The sequence below is a fragment of the Lutjanus erythropterus genome, chromosome 10 (assembly GCF_056507025.1).
Source record: "Lutjanus erythropterus isolate fLutEry1 chromosome 10, fLutEry1.hap2, whole genome shotgun sequence".
In the NCBI taxonomy this organism is placed as follows: Eukaryota; Metazoa; Chordata; class Actinopteri; order Lutjaniformes; family Lutjanidae; genus Lutjanus; species Lutjanus erythropterus.
Genome location: NC_139326.1, coordinates 17,989,060 through 18,008,650, shown reverse-complemented (window position 1 = coordinate 18,008,650; position 19,591 = coordinate 17,989,060). Strand labels below are relative to the sequence as shown.

Below are 19,591 nucleotides of genomic sequence, written 5' to 3'. Positions count from 1 at the left end.
AGAGACAACACTAAATAGATTGAAGTAAACCGAATACACATAAACATTATGGCTGTTTCTTTCTGACTCCTACGGTCCATTTACTACCTTTTTTTTTTTTTTTTGGAGCTTTTAACTTCCTTAAAACCTTCTTTAAAAGACCCAAAGCTCTATTTGAGTTAAACCTTTCTGTCAAACTGTTTCCAAGGTCAAGAATGAACTTTCCACCTCAGCCAGAGTTCAACTCATGCGCATGAAGTGATGATAGTGTTTGTCAGCTTCTTAAGTATGTGTCTGACAAGTAAAATGAAGTGATTTATTTCAAATATTTGCGAAAGGCTTTTTTATGTCTTCCCATTTCTGATGTGATTCTGAAAGATCTTAAGTTCAGTCTTCATTTTAAGTTATTGATCTGTGAAACTGACACAATCCGAGCTGCTGTGATCATAAAAGTTGTACCTACTGGAATTCAGACCGGGGTCCGTTAATATTTAATTTTGAAACTAAGAGCACTTGCTATAGAGCCAACAAAAACACGAAAAAAACAACTGGTGCAATGTAGTTGACGTCTTTACGCTGGAAAAGATGAGCAGAGCGGTTTCAGCATCCATAAACATGCCTGTTAGGATTTATAACATGCAGTGCTATTGAATGTGCAATAGGGCAATAATTTAATCATTTATTCATAACGCATACATGTACATGGTAGTGAGGTAGTGTGTATCAATCTGTCAGTATTACTTCATTTCAGTGGTCTGAATACCAGTAAAGTCTCCCTCCCTTCGCTCATCCTCATGTTTTAGTTGTAATTAATATCATATCATTGATTAGCTGGAGTCATATCTGATATTATTCCTACAAGGAGGGGATTCATGTTCAGGTGTTTGAATGAGGCCCTTTTGATGCAATAGAACAGGGTTTAAATGGCTGAGAGTACAGGTTCTCTTCTTCTGTGCCTGATTGTTCCTTCATTACTGTTATTTTTTTTTTTGTGTGTGTGTATTTTAAAAAATCCTCGGATGTTTATGAAATTGCCCTTGAGGTCTTAGTTTGATATGAAACATATTTGCATTAACCATGTGTTTTTTTTTCTTACCTTAATGAAAAGATAAGTCTATTCTGAGTAATTGGCAAACATTGGTGCAATATGCTGTTTTATTATCCAGGGGAAAACCTGAGCCTCCAGTTTAGGGGAGTTTGACATTCTGAGGTAAACTGAAGAATCAGGTGTTCCTTTGTGGGTTGAGAAGGTTATCTTACTTCTTAAGTGAAATAAACCATCTAAAAAACAATTTGATTATCTTTTTGCATCGTCACATAGCTGACAACCGGGTTGTTTTTTGACACACACATGGCAGCGATATGTAAGTTAAGCTGATCTTTTTCACATTATTTGTAACAGACATGAAGAAAAACCCTTCCATTGTATGTCTGTAATTTTAGGTTTGGCTTAAAAACAAACATTTAAGCAAAGGTCATCATTACTAAAAGGATTCTGAGAGATCGCTTGTCAAATAGCCTTCCTTAAAAACTTAATGATAACCAGAACTTGTGTGTAAAAAAAGATACGGCAAAGTTGTACAGTGGAATGTGCCTTGTTGGTGGGGTGCTGCTCTTCTTAGTAAAAATTAATTACAGGATGAAGGGGAAACTCAGAATAACTTAACTAGTGATTGATAATTGTCCTTTTGTCTGTGATTGGCTTGTTTTCATGTGAATTTTCATTCCTGAATTCTCTGTATTAGTTTGTGAAGATTTTGTTGAAATTAATTTTGCATCATATTTAGAGGGAAAATCTGTCCTCCAAAAAGAAGAAGTTACTTGATTAGATTGTGTCTTAAGACGAGCCCTTATTTCACCACTGACACATCAAAGAAATAGTTCAACATTTTGGGAAATATGTGCTGAGAGTTAAATGAGAAGCTCGATACTACACGTCTGTCCATTAAATCTAAGACTACAGCCAACTGTCAGTTAGCTTAGCATAAAGAATGGGAACAGGGAAACAACTAGTCTGCCTCCGTCCAAAGGTAATAAAATCTGCCCACCAGTACTTTTAAATCTCCCTTATTAACACACTGAATGTCATTTGTTTTAAATCTTATTCAAAATTCAAGTGTAAAATAGATATTTGTTGTTTTATGGGATTTATGTACCGGCTGGTCCACCGGCACACGCTCCTCTTTAAAGTGTCAAATTACCATTTTTATCTTCAATTTTTATTCAGTTCTATTCAGTTTTATTCAGACACAGTAATATAATATGAATTAGTGATCTTCTGGCATCTTGAGGCCTTAAATTTAAGAGGTAGATTTGGGAGTGATTTCAGTCTAATAAGGAAGTTTATTTTCACCCATGTGATGAGGAAAAAGGATTATTTCACACATTATAATCGGAAACTTTCTCAAAATAATGACTCGGTATCTCAACATCATTAGGTAGTATTACAAAACGATGAGAAACTTTCTCAAATTAATTATCTCAAAATAATGACTTAGTAACTCAGAATGAGATAACTAGACTGACTAATTTTGAGATGGTAAGTCATTATTTTGAGAAGGTTTCTCATTTTAAGATATAAAGTCATGAGTGAGTTGTAATTTGGGGAAGTTATTTTGTGCTACTTAGTGATTATTCCAAGAAAATTTCTGATTATGACTTACATCATCATCACATTGGTGGTAATCGGCTTCCATGCTTTTCTCATGTCCGCCACAAAGCAGATTATTTCCCAAGATGTCTAACTTTTGTTTTAATGTGTTGCAGTCAAATTTGTATTTTTGTTTTGATGTCAGATCATACATTTTGTACCACTACACGCCAAACGTACAGTATTGCAGAATCAGCATAACTTCTCACTAAAAGTGGAGCTGTTGTTTTGTTTGCTTTGGCCATACCTGTGTGGATGTGTGACAGTATGTTATTATAATTTATGTGAGCTTGTGTGCGCGTCAGGTTCAGTGTGCTGAACCTTCTTTGTATTTCTGGAGGCCTATCAATGAATCAGAGCTGCTTCCTTCAAATCTCTTCTCCACCCACAATAACAGAATTTATATCTTCTGCTACCCGAATGAGCATTTTTGTTCAAGGATAGTGTATTTATTAGCATTTTGTATTTTGTATTTTAAAATCAAGGCATGCATCTTGATATTGATAACCCCAAGGGAAACATACATTCACGCTCAGACACCATTTAGCTGCCGTTTGCTGCTCAGTGTTATATATAAAAAAAAAATCCCAGAGTGCAGTTGGTTTTGAAGACGCTACCTCTCCCCCCTGCATCCTCTGACTGAGTGGTTGCTGCTGCAGGATTCCCCCAGACTGACATTCAGGCTGACTTCCATCTTCAGAGTTATTTCAGATATTTCTCTTATCTGGTCAGTAAAGAGAGACAAGATTTTTTTTTATGAGGAAAGCAGAAAGATTTCTTGTTTTATACAAGCTCTCACAACATGGATGCTGACTAAGGAGAAATAACTGTGCCCTTTATTAAAAATGACCCGACAAGCAGAAATGGTTTAGTCAGCACTCTGACTCTTGATAAATAACCAGTTTCTTCAGTTTCTTCCTGCTGTATGTATACTTATAAAGTATGGAAAAGTGAGCTTTATATAATTTGAGTTTCAAGAAATGCTTGCTTGTTTGGGTCTGGCATCAAAAAGGAGATGTAAAGAGGCAGAAGAATTCATTTCACCTGAAGTTAACATTCTTGTTTTATGGTAAGTCAGGGAGAAGTTAATAGAAGTGTATTGCATTCACATGAGAAAAAAAAAAGTTTTGCTGTTTTTCTGAATTAAGGTGAGAATTTTTCATGTAAAAGATATCAAGTTTGTTTTTCTAAATGAATTAGCCAATTTTCTTAATAAAAAAATCATCAACGTTTTTCTGAATTAATGGAATAATTTCTCAACTTTAAGAAAATCAGCTGTTTTTCTGAATTCAAATTTTCCATGTAAAAATTGTCTCCATTTTTCTCAGTAAGATAATTTTTCATGTAAAAAAATATTGGGTCTGTTTTGAATGAAATCATTTTTCAAAAAGAACAAAAAAAAACTTGGCTGTTTTTCTGAATGAATGAGATAATGTGTCATGTTAAAAAAAACATCTTTTTGCAAATAAGAATTTTTCATGAAAAAAAGGTTGTTTTTCTGAATTGATGAGATATTTTACTACATGAAATGGTTCTGTTTCTGAATTAAAGAAATCATTTTACATGTAAAAAAAAATTTAAAAAATCTGTTTTTCTGAATTATTGAGATAACCTCCAGCAGTACTGCCTGGGCCTGCGGGAGCTCGCTGGAGTCCGTGTCAGGGCTGGAGAGCCAGTGTTTGGGGGCGTTGGGTCAGAGTGACGAGGCAGCCCGGGCCCTCTGGAGCATGCTGGAGGTGCTGGTTATTGGCTCTGAGGGGACTGGGAGTTAATGGGAATAAAGAGCCTGCTGGAAGTATCTCATTAATTCAGAAAAACAAAGTCAAGCATAAAAAATTTGCTCCTTAAGAAAAAGAGCCTTTTTTTCTCATGTGAAAGCAATATGCTTCTGTAGAAACTTGGGAGGAAAGAAAATCATTATAAAGTTCAGAGCTTTTTCTTTGCTTCACCAGTTTCATTTTCCTCTGGTCTGGCAGTCATGTAGCATGTACCTGAATTCCTAATGAAAGACTTGCCGTATTTCTGTCTACACATGTATTTTTTTGCCCTTCCTGTCTTCTTTGGAATGTCATCAACATGCTGACTTTGTAATAAAGGAATTCTTTGACTTTTGAACAAACTGTTTTTTCTCTTTTGCAGTGTTTTTTGAGTATTTATTGCTGTGCATTCCTGCTCAGATTAATACACATCCCACAATCGTATTACTTTACATGTAAAGGACACGTTTGTTTGCAGACTTGCACTTACTAATGAGATTGATTTAGCTTGCTGTGAGAAGCTTATGAGTAATTAACTGTAATCTCTAGTATAGCTTCTGTAATTTGGGAAAAAATCTAAATCCTCACACTTGCATCCAAAGATCTTTTTGACAAGCATTTTTTTTTCACTGTCAGAAAAAATGTCTACTCACAGTAAATCTTTAAGTTAAAAATCTTTTATTGCAGACTGAAAATAGCAGATAGAGATCTCAATCATAAGCTCAGAGGAGAAAAACATGTTCACATTGATATATAACCAAAGACACATTTGCTATGTTACATATATTTAAGGCACTTTTCTTTCAAAGCAGCAATAAAACCAGAAAATTGCTCCCAAGATGGAAATCAAACTATCAAAAGCTTGAAAGATGGAGTGATTTAAAGTCTGTTTTATACATAAGAAGGGTCTTTAGTCACACTGAACATATAGGAGGTCTTTGACCGCAGTGGAAATGTTGTTACACATGTAGTACAGAGAGTAACAGGTGAGGTGAGGAAAAGCCGAGTTGTGACAAAGCTCCAAGCTGTGAGAGATAATGTGTTTCCAATTCTGTTTGGGTGATTTGCAGTAATTTAATTGAAGCAGACCAGATCAATCTTTTAATCCGCACTTCCACTTTACTGCGCAGTGCAAATGGGTTGAACGTAATCTGTATGTTTGGAATGTAATTCTTAGAGTTCTGGTCCACGACTACATATATTCTGCCCCACAGTCCACAGTGTGCAACAGGTGCTCCAAGACAAATCCATTACCTGTGGAAATGCACTTGGCGAAGCGGGCGAACTGTAAAAGACGCATTAAATCAATGATCTGAAGTTCACACGAACGTGACGCTGGGGGCCGAGAACTGAGGTGTCTGCACAAAATAACAGAGCAGCAAATCCATTTTAGGTCCGTGATAAATCTCTCCAAGCTCCACAACCCCCACCACCCTACCCCCCTCCTCCCCACCCAAACCCAACGGAAGACAGTGACAATGGTTCAACAGGGCTGGCTCAGTCCGAGTCCTCGTCGTCCAAATACTCTTCAGCGTTGCTGTGTGTGCGGGTGATATCTGAAACAAGACAAACAGACAGTTAATTACAGGACTAGAAACAATAGACTAAAAAACGACAGTCTATAGCAGCCATTTCCAAGCCTAAGAATGCCAAGGCCCAACCTGAAATCTGTAAATCTTAAACCTTTAAGCACACAAGACTAATCTTACCAATGAAGATAAAAGATGTTAATGGTTAAAGTGACTAAATGAAGGATAACATTTAAACCCCATGGCTTTGTTTTATTAGTTCTGATCATTTTAAAAAATAATCATAAATATTTTATGGTCATTTCAAACCATAAACCATTTATGGTCAATTTAAACTTAAAAATGTTTTATTCATTTATTTTTTTTATGACCTCTCAAGGCCCACCTACAGAGCCTTCAAGGCCTGCCAGTGGGCCACGGCCCACAATTGCAAATTTAATCTTGCGTAGCCAGATCTGCCTTCACAGCGCTGCCAATGCTGGAGAAAAGTCTGTCTGTACATATTGTCTTTCTGCTATAGGGGAACATGAAAAATGAACTCATAGAGGGCTCTGGCCAGGACTCAGCCTCAGTACATGGGTCACTCGCTCTACCAAGTGAGCTACCAGGGCACCTGAAAACAGTAACGCCCAGATAATGGAAAGGGGAGGAGAATGTAACATAAAATAGGCGACAAATCAGAGGCTTATACTGACAGTTAACAGCTGGTGAGCCAGACTACCAGCAAATGGTCCTTGAATTTATACAGTAGCTTCCCTATCTCTCACCCCTCAAGAACCATTTATTTTAAACTTTGCCAAAAATATAAAACCTGATAACACGCAATAGCCCTAGTTCATGACGATTACACAAGACACAGGAATAGGACATGGATAAGACTACGTCAAATAAATCAGCCATCGTTGTTGATAGTAAACCAAGCTGTGATTGTTAAATTTAATAGCCTAATTGGCTCTATTTTACTCTTTATGGAGTAGCATATTTAACTATAATTTCCGAGGCAACCTATTTGAATTTTACTTTTTTAAATAAAGTAATATTTTCATCAGCAGCATGTTGATGTAGGTTTCTGTTAAGGCTTCCTGGTGACTGACTGAAGCTTCTGAATATAAGCAGTGGAGAGCGAACAAGCAGTCTACATGTAAGACCCTTTACTGTCCAACCCATGAACAGTTTGTATTGAGTCATCACAAGCTGGATTGTCTAATGTTGCTGGACAACTTCCACTGACAGTCAACACCAGTGAGGAGCTCAGGTTAAAACTGTTCCCTGTCTGAGTGTGGTCTGTCATGTACTGTATGTGTGGGTGATGCGACGCTGCCCCCTAGTGGCAGCTGTACTTACTGCTTGCCTGCTTCCTTTTGAGAAGTGAAGCACACTGGGCGTTCGTGGCCATTTCCATAGCCAACTTATTCTCATTGTTCCTGATGTCTGTCCTTGAATCTAAAACAAACAGACTCAAACTGAAAAACACTGAAAACTACACACATGAAGACACAAAAACTGACACAAAGATTTAACCATGTGCTGGTTATTGTTTCCTTAATCTGGAACCACACATCCTCATCGCCTGGACCTCTCTCTTTGTGTTTTCTCTGATCTGTTTCAATATCCATCCAAATGAAGAAGACGTCCAGCTGGCCATTTTATTTTTTATAAAGCCAAATAAGAGATGTGGGCAGATACTCACTCTTGTTCAGCAACATTTCCACAATGTCAGAATAACCCTTCCAGGAAGCTGCGTGCAGAGCAGTGTCCCCAAGTTTATTCTGCGACACAAAACATCATCATCACTGACAAACACCTCACTGAGCATCAAACTGAGATGTGTGATCACACTGAAAGTTCAAATGACAGTTGGGAAAAACGCGTAGAAGATACTCCATGGACATGGAGGGAATTCTTCTGAAAAAATCATATTTTTTTCTTTATCACACAGAAAAACAAGCAGCTACACAGATATCAGAAATGCTGGAGTGTATAAATCATTTGAAAATGCCAAACATTAACTATGTAAATACTAGAATATGAAGTCCCTAAGAGTTGTTTTGCATTTCATTCCTAGAATTTTTCTGTAGAAAATGTTGGAAGCGACAGATATTTGGTTAAAATACTGCAAATAAAAGAGCTATTATAAGGAACTAGGGGGCACCACAAACAAAGGACCAGTGGCTAACAGTTGTTAAAGAAATCTTCTTAAAGAAAAATCTGACATATCTTGAGATTATAGGAAGCACAACTTAAAGAAAAATAGGAAAAATGGACATTATACAAGACTAAAAAAAGGCCACAGCAGAACAGAGCAGCAAATAAATCCATCAACAGGAAAGTATAAAATTGTTAGCGTCATTGTTTAAAGCGACAGTATGAGGTCAGTACCGCCAACAGCCTAGTAGTTTATTGTCAGCTGAAGGAAATTTGGGAAATGTTGAAATAATTTTCCACAACACTCATTTTCCATGCGTTGTCCATGACTGGAAAATTGGTCACTTGTTTTCCAGGTTTTCCTGGACACGTAGGAACCCTACTGTAGTTGTCGACACTTCCCTATTCTCTGCAAATCTTGCAATATGAAATCAGCTGGGAAATCAGGTGCCACCATCTTAGGGGCATGATGGCTGGTTCACGCTACACGATTGGACAGCGCGTGTCGGCGCTGTCATCGAACTGCTGCGGCTCCCACACGTTGTGGCGTTCACACAGGCTGCGCTTCTGCTGTGAGGCAGCTGCTGAAAGCCCTAACTTTCTACACTGAGCTTGCGTAAAAGTTTGGAAGAGAATAAAAGAGCTGTTTTCTGGAGGCAATCAGTGATTTTTCCCCTTGTTCAGAGAGGGAGGGAGAGGGGGAGGGATGGATAGAGGGAGAAGAGAAAAGTAAGAGAAAAAAAACATTTTTTTTCCATTTCTGTGACATACTGCACAGATGTAGACAATGAAACTGCAGGAGAGAGATGTCCTGTTCCTGTCATCATGTCAATATGACTGTCAACACATATTTTTAATGTGTATTTTTGACAAGAACCGTGCACATCATGTGAAAAAAAAAATAAAATAGGCGAGCCTCCGAATCTCTAGATGAAGCATGGCTGCAGCTGCACATGACCAGGTGAGCAGTGCTGCACATGTGGGCTGTGTGGACGCTCTAACCTGTTAATATGGGCATCAAAATAAACAGATGCACTGTTCAAGCGTGTAGTGTGAACCAGCCTGAACAAAGTATCGAAAATATCAATTCTCAAAACACTGCACACGGTGACACCACACACTCCAGCTCAGGTGTTGTGCTCGCACACGTGAACGTGGCTCCAAGCTAAGGATCTGCAATGAAGGCTAAAAACATGATGTAAATGACCTCTTTCAAGTCAACTTGGCATGTTTGGGCTTTAGGAGATGAGCAGCGTTTTATTTATTCATTTGTTTTTTCACAATGCACTTCAATTGTTTGAGAGATTCTGCAACATTTTCCTATGAAACTCCAGCAGTGTTTTGTGGACTAAAAAACTAGACCTGCCCTTCAATCAGAATGAGGGTGAATAGATAATGACTGAATTTTAATTTTGGGTGAACTATCCCTTTATGCTCCCAAATGCAAGATAACAGTGTTATCTATCTTCTGTGTTCTGATTGCTTAGTGAACTTAAAGGTCTTCTCACCTGCTGGTTGAGCTCCACGTTGGGCTGGCTTAGCAACAGCTCCACCACATCTGATACAGAAGGAAATAAAAGAGAACCTTGAGTGACGGGCTGAGGGAAGATTTAATAACAGGCATCACATAACAGTCACGCAAGAACGACAGAGGAACACAGAAAAACTGGAACACTTTCAAAGTCCAAGTTCCTGTTTTTGTGTACTTCACTTCTCATGTAAAACAAGTCTGCATGTGTCAAAAGTTAAGATTTATGAAATTACATTTAGTCACTGCCTCAACAGAATTTTAATAAATCCAAACATCAATGTTGCCAGTCAGTTTGTCAAAAGAAGCTTCCATTTTTGTGGTCTTAATTTATGCAATATCCCTATCAAAATGTAAATCTTACCATGTTTTATACACTATATTTGTTCTTACCTTTATGTCCTCCATGACATCCCCAGTAGAGGGCAGTGTTTCCAGCTTTATCCAGCCCGTTGATCCCAACCTTATTCTCCACACATTCCCTCAGCCAGCTCAGATTGCCTGTTTACATACACATATACACGCCAACAGTGTAACAGCTCTTCAGCACAAACAGAAATACGTTGTCAAGGTTGTTTAATTTTCTCCAGAAAGAAATTCCTGCATTGAAAACAGATATGTCACAACAAAATACAAACTCCTATTTTTGAAAAAGTTGGGATACTGTGTAAAACGTAAATAAACACAGAGTGCTCTGGTTACAGTTCTGGCTACAGTATGAAGGCAAGCTTTTTAATGTTCGAGCTGATAAACTTTGTTTTTTGCAAATATAAACTCATTCTGAATTTGATGCCTGCAACATGTTTTAACATGTTGGGATGGGGCAACAAAAGGCTGGGAAAGCTGTGGAATGCAAAAAAAAAAAAAAAAGAAGAAAACTGTTTGGATCATTCAACAGGTAAAGAGATTAATTAGTAGCAGGTGATAATATCATGGTTGGATATTAAAGGGGCATCGCTGATAGACTGAAAGGCTCAGTCACTCATGGGCATGGGTGGGGTAAATTTCACCACTTAGTGAAAAACTGCATGGGCAAATAGTCCAACAGTTCAAGAACATTTCTCAACCCAAACCTGCAACGAACTCAGAGATTTCACCATCTACAATCCATAATAACATTAAAAGATTCAGAGAGTCCAGAAAAATTGCTGCAAGACCTTGACCTTTGACCCCTCAGGCAGCACCGCATTAAAAACTCACATCATTGTATATAGGATACTACATGGGCTCAGGAACACTTCGGAAAAACATTGGTAAACACAGTTTGTCTCTACATCTATAAATGCAAGTAAGACTCTACCATGCGAAGTGAGAGCCACTGCTGCAAAAACACTCCTGACTTCTCTGGGCCCAAGCTCATCTGAGATGGACTTGGAGAGAATGGAAAAGTGGCATTGTGTCCTCTGGGCTAAAGAGGAAAAGGACCATCCATTTACCAGCGCTAACTTCAGAAGTCAGCATCTGTGATGGTATGGCAGTGTGCCAGTGTCCATGGCATCTTGGGTAACTGTCACATCCTTGAAGGCTCCACTGATGCTGAAATGTACATACAGGTTTTGAAGTTGCCATCCAGTCTACAGCTTTTTCAGGGATGTCCCTGTTTATTTCAGGACAATCCAAAGACACATTCTGCATGTATTACTTGTAGTAGAGTAATACATGCAGAATGTAGAGTACTTGGCCTCCTTGCGGTCCAGACCTGTCTCTAATTGAAAATGTTTGGTGCATTATGAAACATAAAATAAAACAACAGAGACCCCAGAATGTTGAGCACTTGAACTTGTAATCAAGCAAAAATGACAGTGTGGTGTGAAAAGACAAGGTGATGTATCAGGAATCAAATTCAGAATGAGTGTATATTTACAAAAAAGAGTGAAGTTTATCAGTCTGAACATTAAAAATCTTGTCTTTGCACTGTGTTCAACTGAATACAAGTCGAAGAGGATTTGCAAATCACTGCATTCTGTTTTTTGTTTTACACAGCGTCCAAACGTTTTGGGAAATGGGGTTTTACTAACCCATTAAAAAAAAACACACAAAATTTCAGATCTGTACATAGTTGTACCTCGTTTTGCTGCTTCATGCATTGGATTGTCGATAGACTCTGCCCGCTCACCCACTAAAACAAAACCAAAACAAGACCATTAACTACAGTTCACAATTACAAGAGACAAAGGTCAGTAAAATTCTGGTCACCACATGCATGTAATGAAATCCAGAGTCGGTCTGTCGATATTGTCTACTCACCATAGTTACTTGGAATTAGTCCTGTCCTCCCTCTGCATGTCCCCTTCCACCAATTAGTGTCACTCTGGGGATAAAAGTAATACAGAAGTCTTTGTTTTTAAATCAAACATAACAGAAGCAAATGAGTAGAGACTGAATGCAAAACAGAGTGCAGGGAAGCTTGTGAAGAAACAAAGAGGAAGAGAAAAGTGCGAATGAAAGGGAACAAAATTTGACTGATCGTGGAAAATTGGAAAAATAAATAACCACAAAATGCAAAGAGTGCAACACTGAGAGTCCAGAGAAAGAGGAAGAAGAAGTGCAAATTCAGTTCAAACTGAGGTGGACATGAGAACTTGAAGAGGGAGGCAGCTAAATCTCTCTGTAGTTTTACTTACTGTGTCAGAGATATACAAGACGTCTCCTTCTTCAAAGTACAGCTCGTCTGGCTGGAAAATAAAATAAAAGAAAAAAATCCCATTATCACAGTGGGTCAAGAGGTTTCATGTATTCACAGTATTCTGATCTCTAGACTGACTCATGTCACATCTCAACCCCTTTCCCTCCACTAATCTTCCCCTTTTTTCTCCCCTGCTGACCACCAACTGAAACAAATGTGACTGCTAAATTTTAACGTGGCTTAACCTCTCAAAAGAGAGATTAGTGACAATGTTTGGTGTGTGATTAATCAGTTAGTCAATCCATAGATAGTCTGACAATCAGCCTGATCACTTAAAATGATTAAAATGTAATGCGTCAGTAGTAATGAAGAAAAGAAGGGCACACCTTTGCCCAGGTACGCTTTAATATGTAAATTATTTCAGTTGATTTCATCTATTTATCATCACCCCTCTGCCCATCTTAGTTTTTCCCATCTGGCAGCAGAAGTCTCATTCGTCTTTTTTGACAGGTTTATAACAAGTTTAACTTGTTTAATTTGTTTTCCAGGTTTATTTTGAAAAGAAATGTTTTTCCTTGATATATGATAACGCTCAATCACTAACAATGCCACTAGAGAGCAGCATCAAAATACATGATTTTTAGCTACCACAGGGAACTTTCATTTTTTGTTCATTTTGGGGGTTCCTGTGGACAAAAGCAGAAGTGCTTCCAGTGTAATAACAAGAAAATATAATGTCAAAAATAGAATTGTCTAAAGAAGAATCTCCTCCTGCTTCTTTCTAACTGGCTAACATGCTACTCACTTTAATGTAGAAACACAGGCTTGTTTCGTCTTCTCCAGCCCGGTGGCAGGCATTAAGAAAACAGAAATAGATGATCATCTGGCGGATGGTCTCGTTAACTTATGTAGCTCATACAGAGGCATCAGTAGTAAACTGACACTGTTTCAGAGCCATTTAAAAACTCCTTGTAGTAGTTCAACTATTCTATGCCATTGTTCCAAAATCTGCACACTGGAGGCTGTTCAAGATCCGGGAGATTCACCAATTGTTTTGTGCCCAGAATTCTGTATAACAAATTAAAAATACTCGCAAGTGGGAGTGTGGGATGGGAGTCCTTGACTAACATCCATGGACGAGGCATCAACGGTAAACAGCAGGTTCCCGTTCTGGGGCTAATAAATTATGTGATATCGGATCTGTGCAAAGACGTGCATACTGGCAGATACCCAAGCCAGCATTTTAGGCTGTACTGCAGGCACTTTCAATGCTGGTATCAGAACAACCCTAAATTATTTTGAGTTGGGGTGATTAATTGTTTAGTCTATAAAATCAGAAAATTGTGAAGAATGCTCGGAGCTCAAAGTGGCATTTTCAAATTTCTTCTTTTGTCTTTTGTTTACTATCATAAATGACAAAAGAACATTTAAGAAGCTGCAACCAGAAAATGTTCAACATACGCTACAAAAGTGACTGAAACCATTAATCCGTTCTCAAAATAAGTTAGTAATTAATTATCTTTCACTTAACACGTTGATTACTCTATTAATTGTTGCAGTGCTCAACAAATGGTCTTCAACAATCATCAAATACAGAAAAATAATCCATCTCAACAAACAAAGAGCTCATACCGTTCTGGGTTCAAAGTAGTATAATGCTCTGTACACCTTGACTTGGCCTGGCAAAGAGAGAACACACAAGCACAGACACACACATATCAGAGTGAATATGAAACAGCCCATTTGTGGTGAGTTATTGTCATCCCTGTATGCATAACGGTGGCAAACAGAGCAGAACAATGTACATGAGTGTATAGAATTTGACATGGTGAAGTGAAACCACACACAAGCTGCCACTTCACAGCCCGGCAGAGTAACCACCTTAGTTTCACTAAAAATGAGCCTGCAGGTGAGTGCAGAGCATAGCTTTAATGTGATGAATTACTCTCAAACAAGAGCAATAAATCAGGAGTGTAACATCATCCATCACCTCAAGAGTCAATTGCTAGGAGCCCTGTCTGAGCAATGCGACCTGTTTCAAACTAAAATTTAAAGTCCGCGTTCACTACAACAGCTCTGCTGCAGCAAAAAACAATGCACGATTTTACACGCAGAACAGAGACAGAAACACACAGCCGGTCTTTGTGTATGTGTGTGTGCAGCCCTGAGGTAACTGCCCTCAGGGCCTGTGACGGCTCGCTGTTGAGCCTGGCGTTAGCTCGGCTGCTGGAATGCTACCAGAGTGGTTGTGGCCTGAGCTGACAGCTGAACTAGTTCATGGAGACCTACAAAAGAGCTTAAAGAAACAGTGACAAATTTTACATTTATGAATTTTATAAATATTTCTAGAAGCCACTGATTTCTGGGACTAAACAATGCCTCATGTTATGTACAGTATGTCCTACTGTATTTTTACTTCAGACACAAAATGTTTATAAAACAGACTAATGAGCTGGTGACACTGAAACACAGAGCGCTAGCTTTTGTTTTAAATTTAATCAGCCTTCAATCTTGTCCAGCCTCAGCCCCACGTGAAAATGTTGTGTAGATCTCGGATATGTAGATAAACAATCCAGTGTTTCACTCTACTGACTTCCCTTTCAAAAACATGTCTTGTTGTACACACCCTTATTGCATATGTCAATAACATTATTATATTATTATAATAATAATACATTTTCATTATTTGTTTATTTGTGTTAATCTGATTTTTATTAGGTGATGTTTTTATGTGGTTTTAGTGCATTTTTATTTCCCTATATTCTTGTGATTTAAATGGTGCCTATGACATTTTTAATCGCACATAATTTATACTTTTACTCGTTTTTAATTGCTTTCATGTGTGCAGTACCTTGAAAATTTGTTAAAGGGATGGTTCACCCAAAAATTAAAATTCAGTCATTATCTGCTCACCCTCATGCCGACTGACGGTCGAGTTAAGTTTTTTAGTCCAGAAAAGACTCCTGGAGTTTCACAGGAAACCAGCACTGCAGAATCTCCCAAACCATTTAAGTTTAAGTTGACAGAAAAAACAACAGAAAAATAAAGATCTCCATAGTGCTCGTCTGGCATAATCTGTGTCTCCTAAAGCCCCAAAATGCAAACTTGACGTCATTTACACCATGATTTTAACCTAAATCTTCACTGTAGATCCTCAGCTTGCAGCCATGTTAGCATGCGTCTACACACCGTCTGAACTGGGCGTGTCTGGTGTGACGGTGGGTACGTGCAAGTGAACGGCATGTCAGGGCTTAAGGTGACTTGGATTACGCCAGACGAGCAGTATAAAGGCATTTTAGTTTTTGTACATTTGAAAACTGGTCACCATTCACTTAAATTGTTTGGGAGATTTGCAATGCTGTTCTCCTGTGAAACCGTGCAACTCTATGCACTGAAAGGCAGGTGAGCACCTTCTGTCTGCTGGTTGCTTTAGTTAGCAGGCCTAAAGGTTGGACGGTTTGTAACTCCCCTCAGCCGTTACTCAGGGTTTCTATTTGGCTAACACACTGCCACAGTGTCTCAGAATGAGAGGGGCTGCTGAGCTGCTGCACAAGCTCAGCTCTGTTCAACACAGCGAGCATGTCTCCTCTGCAGGCCTGGTCATGTTGCGTAAAACACACAAAAGCTTGTGCTGACGAGTCCACGTTCTCTCTGCATTTTAAAGCCCCCCGGCTCATATGAAGATTTATTCTAGCTAATGAAAATTAAAAGAGAACTGAACCTCGTTGTCAGTATATTTTATTTGCTTGTGGGTTTGTGATGATCTCCAACTGTGTTATTTTATTGCAAAAGCCACTCTGACATCTCCAGTCTTGCCTCACTGAAAAATGTGTCTGATCTTGGTGGCCACTTGGTTTCCAATTCCCATTTGAAGCCCAACCCAAAAGTCACCTAAGCCACCCATAATATAACACCAGTCATTAGTCCAAAACTTAGAAAGTTTTAAATGAGAAAATACACACACTGTCTTTTGTTGCCCCCTAAATTCCTGATTAACACAAAAAAGTTCAACCTAATTCCTCCTGTAAAAGAAAATTCAACTCACAAGCCTGGTCCTGTTAAAGAGTATATTGCTCAAGGTGTATGAGGCTGGGCACCATTAAAATAAGTTTTCACAGCACATGTACTGTTACAGATCTCTTCAAGCACACTTTGAAAGAAAAAAGTTTTAATCTGATCATTTGACAGGTATTTAGTCAAATTTACTTTGAACTGGGGTCCTTCAGTTGAAGAATTGCCCTTTAAAGGTATAGTTTGGATTATTTCAAATGGGGCTGTAAGAGGTACTTGTAGTTATCAACAGTGTATTACGCCCCCAGTTTGAAGGAGCACAGAGTAGGAACCTAAGCAATGTATTGCTGTGAACAGGGTCAGGAGCAAAACGTATTTTAGCCACTTAAAAGGAAATGCCTAAAAAAGAAATCAATATCAGTAAATGTGGATGCTATATTTAAAACATTTACACTGTTTGAACTTGTCACCCAGCATTTACAGACAGAAACCTGCTGTTTTGTAAGTCAAATATCACTCTCTCCAAATCAACCAGACTCCATTTACGTATTCAGTAATTTTACCATGAAGAACACCAGAGCTGCTGTTCTGCTGCCTCGAACTGTTTGTGTTACTGTGTGGCTCCTTGTAAGAGACCAAAGTCGCACAATATTGGAAATGCACTCAACGATTGAGGCGGTGGTAGAAAGCAAACTCCTGTGTTGTGCGTAAAAATGTGTCTGGTTGGTTGGGAGAGAGCGATATTATGTCGCTTATATTGCTACAGTTTCCTGTCATAAAAGGCTGTCTGATGGCGAGGCAAAGCAGTGAAAATATTGTAAATATAGCATACACTAATGTTTTTTTAAGATAGACCTTTTTTAAGTGGCTAAAATAGGTTTCGCTGCTGACGCTGGCCACAGCAGTACAGTGCTCAGCTTCCTACTCTGGTAGTCCTGCTGCTTCTCCAAACTGGGGACATGCTGACGACCATCTACTGTCGGTAACACATTGACTATAGATAAGCACCTCATACATCCCCATTTCAAATACTCTGATCTATCTCTTTCATTTCTGCACCACCACATAACAACATGAATGTAAGCTGCTCACAGCCCAGTAAACTGATGCAGGTAGTGAATCCTCAGCTGTTCGGATAACCTTCATCTGAATTCTGGGATGTTCTGGTCACCTTGACAAAGATGCATTTCCTTTCACAAGTTTGCGTCTCTACATAAATTACCACACAGATACAGCTGCATCAGTCGTGACTATGTGAGGCAGTGACTTTGCCTAATAAGACTGATGGCTTTCCTACTGGTACTCCAGCCGGCCATCTGTCAGGACAGACGATCCCACCTGCCGTGACAACCAGCTGAGGTGTCATGGAGCCACCTCATTAATAACCATGAGGGGTATGAATGGTTATGATGCATAGCAGTGATGACTTTTGTGGCAGCGAAACATGACATGCAGGTCTCTGCTAAAAACTTGCCTGTGTTCATCCCCTGTGTGACTTCAAAGTATGTTCTTTTATAGACATACATATTTATATTATTTACCAGTAGGTTACTTATTGCTATTTTATTATTACTTATTACAGATATGAAAGCGTTTCTTTTTCTGCTGCCCACATGTGGACCTTTTTATACATATGGCATTACCTGTCTTAATGTCTGATGCACAAAAAAAACCAAAAAAAAACCCCACTCAGCTGCCAATTTATTATTAGGTACACCTAGTAAAGACCAGTGCAGTCTAATACCACATCCCTGAAATAAATTGTGCGGTCATTAAGTTTGTGATATTTTTGGTGTGCTGTGTTCAATTTTATTACCATTTAGAAGTTAAGATAAGATAAGATAAGATAAGATAAGATAAGATAAGATGGAACTTTGTTAATCCTGATGGAAAATCTTTTGCCTAAAATTACAGGAACATAAGAATAAAACAAAAGAGCAATAAATATTAAGTGTATATGGAGTAAATGACTATCCAGTGCCAACCAGAATCAAATTAAAGTAAGATAAGAAAAAGAGTCAACTAACATAAACTAAAATATTAATATTAATATTGCACATGATGATGAAAAAGTAATATTACACATAATATACACATATATGTATATATATGTATGTATATACACACACACACCTGTCATTACATGACAGGCACCGTCTGCACAATCAAAACAAAAAATTACGTGCAGTGAATTAGGGCTGTATGATGAAAAAATAAAGCGATTATTTTTGGCAGATACTGCAATTGTGATAGGATTCACAACCTGTTGCAATGGTCATTTTTGCACCAACATTTTTATTTTTACTGAAAAATCTATTAATATCACAATAATGTGACAGTTGAGAGGGTATTTACCAAACAAACATGTTTTCCTACATCTGGAGAACAAGATTTGCGGGTCAAGGCATCTCTGCAGCACTACAGTACTTTATCATAATGCTGTTTTGTCACACATTTTTCCTTTATCGAAAAAATTGCAACTTCTGTGATTTGCATATTGCACTTGATCATATTGTGATTTCAATAATATTTTCATTAACTGTGCAACCATAACTAATCTGCTATTTTTTGTTAGTAAAAATAGACACATTTCTTCATCGCTGGGATTGTGCAACCAGTAAAACTGCACAGACTGAGCTTATAGGAAATATGACTGATGTCAATGACCATGTAGACTCATCATCACTTCTTCACCTACGACCTAAAGCCTTTTGATGACACTGTGCCCTCCCTACATGAGTGATGGAAATAGGGAAGTCACAGAGGCCTGCGGCTGAGAGCTGGATCCCCCTGTTTGTCAATCAGCACCGAAGACACGAAGCCACTTTTATCAACTCCACTGCACTCCTGGTCCAGTCAGTAATAATGGACATAGTTATTAATCAGAGTTTATGAACTTTCTTTGCACTGGGTGATAAAAGTTTGACAAATAAACGACAAAAAACCGCGATTCGACTAACTCTGTAGGGCTCACCGCCCATTAAGCTTGCATCGCCAACAAGGTGTGTTGTGCTCGTACACAGAGACAGAGCCAAAGTTTTAGTTAAATTTAAACAACAAATCTTCATAACGTCAGTCTTACCTGGCTTGGCCGGCTTGGGAGGAGGTTTCGCCATTTGCAAGGCTCGGGTATAAAATAAAACGAAACGCCGTGTGTATTATTTCAGTCACAAACGTCGGAAGACTGTGGAGCACTTTGCTATCAATGAGGAAGTGCTGTAAAACTACAGGGGACGCGGAAAAGTTCGGCTGCGCATGCGCAAAACTAAACACGTCAAGAATTTTATTTTATTTCATTTCTTTTTTTATATCGACTTTATCGACATAATTATCAACATGTCTTAATTTATATAGTCATTTTAAATA

General features: G+C 38.4%; 1 protein-coding gene across 1 annotated transcript; it reads right to left on the bottom strand.

The window, feature by feature from the left end:
- Positions 1 to 5,047: 5,047 nt before the first annotated feature.
- ostf1 (osteoclast stimulating factor 1) lies at positions 5,048 to 19,463 on the bottom strand. The gene is made up of 10 exons (XM_084728468.1): positions 19,308 to 19,463; positions 13,847 to 13,893; positions 12,213 to 12,263; positions 11,836 to 11,899; positions 11,654 to 11,707; positions 9,982 to 10,089; positions 9,569 to 9,618; positions 7,606 to 7,684; positions 7,260 to 7,358; positions 5,048 to 5,942 (listed from the first exon to the last, which is right to left on the bottom strand). The coding sequence occupies exons 1-10, from the start codon at positions 19,339 to 19,341 to the stop codon at positions 5,884 to 5,886; spliced, it is 645 nt and encodes a 214-aa protein (XP_084584594.1). The 5' UTR covers positions 19,342 to 19,463; the 3' UTR covers positions 5,048 to 5,883.
- Positions 19,464 to 19,591: the final 128 nt, after the last annotated feature.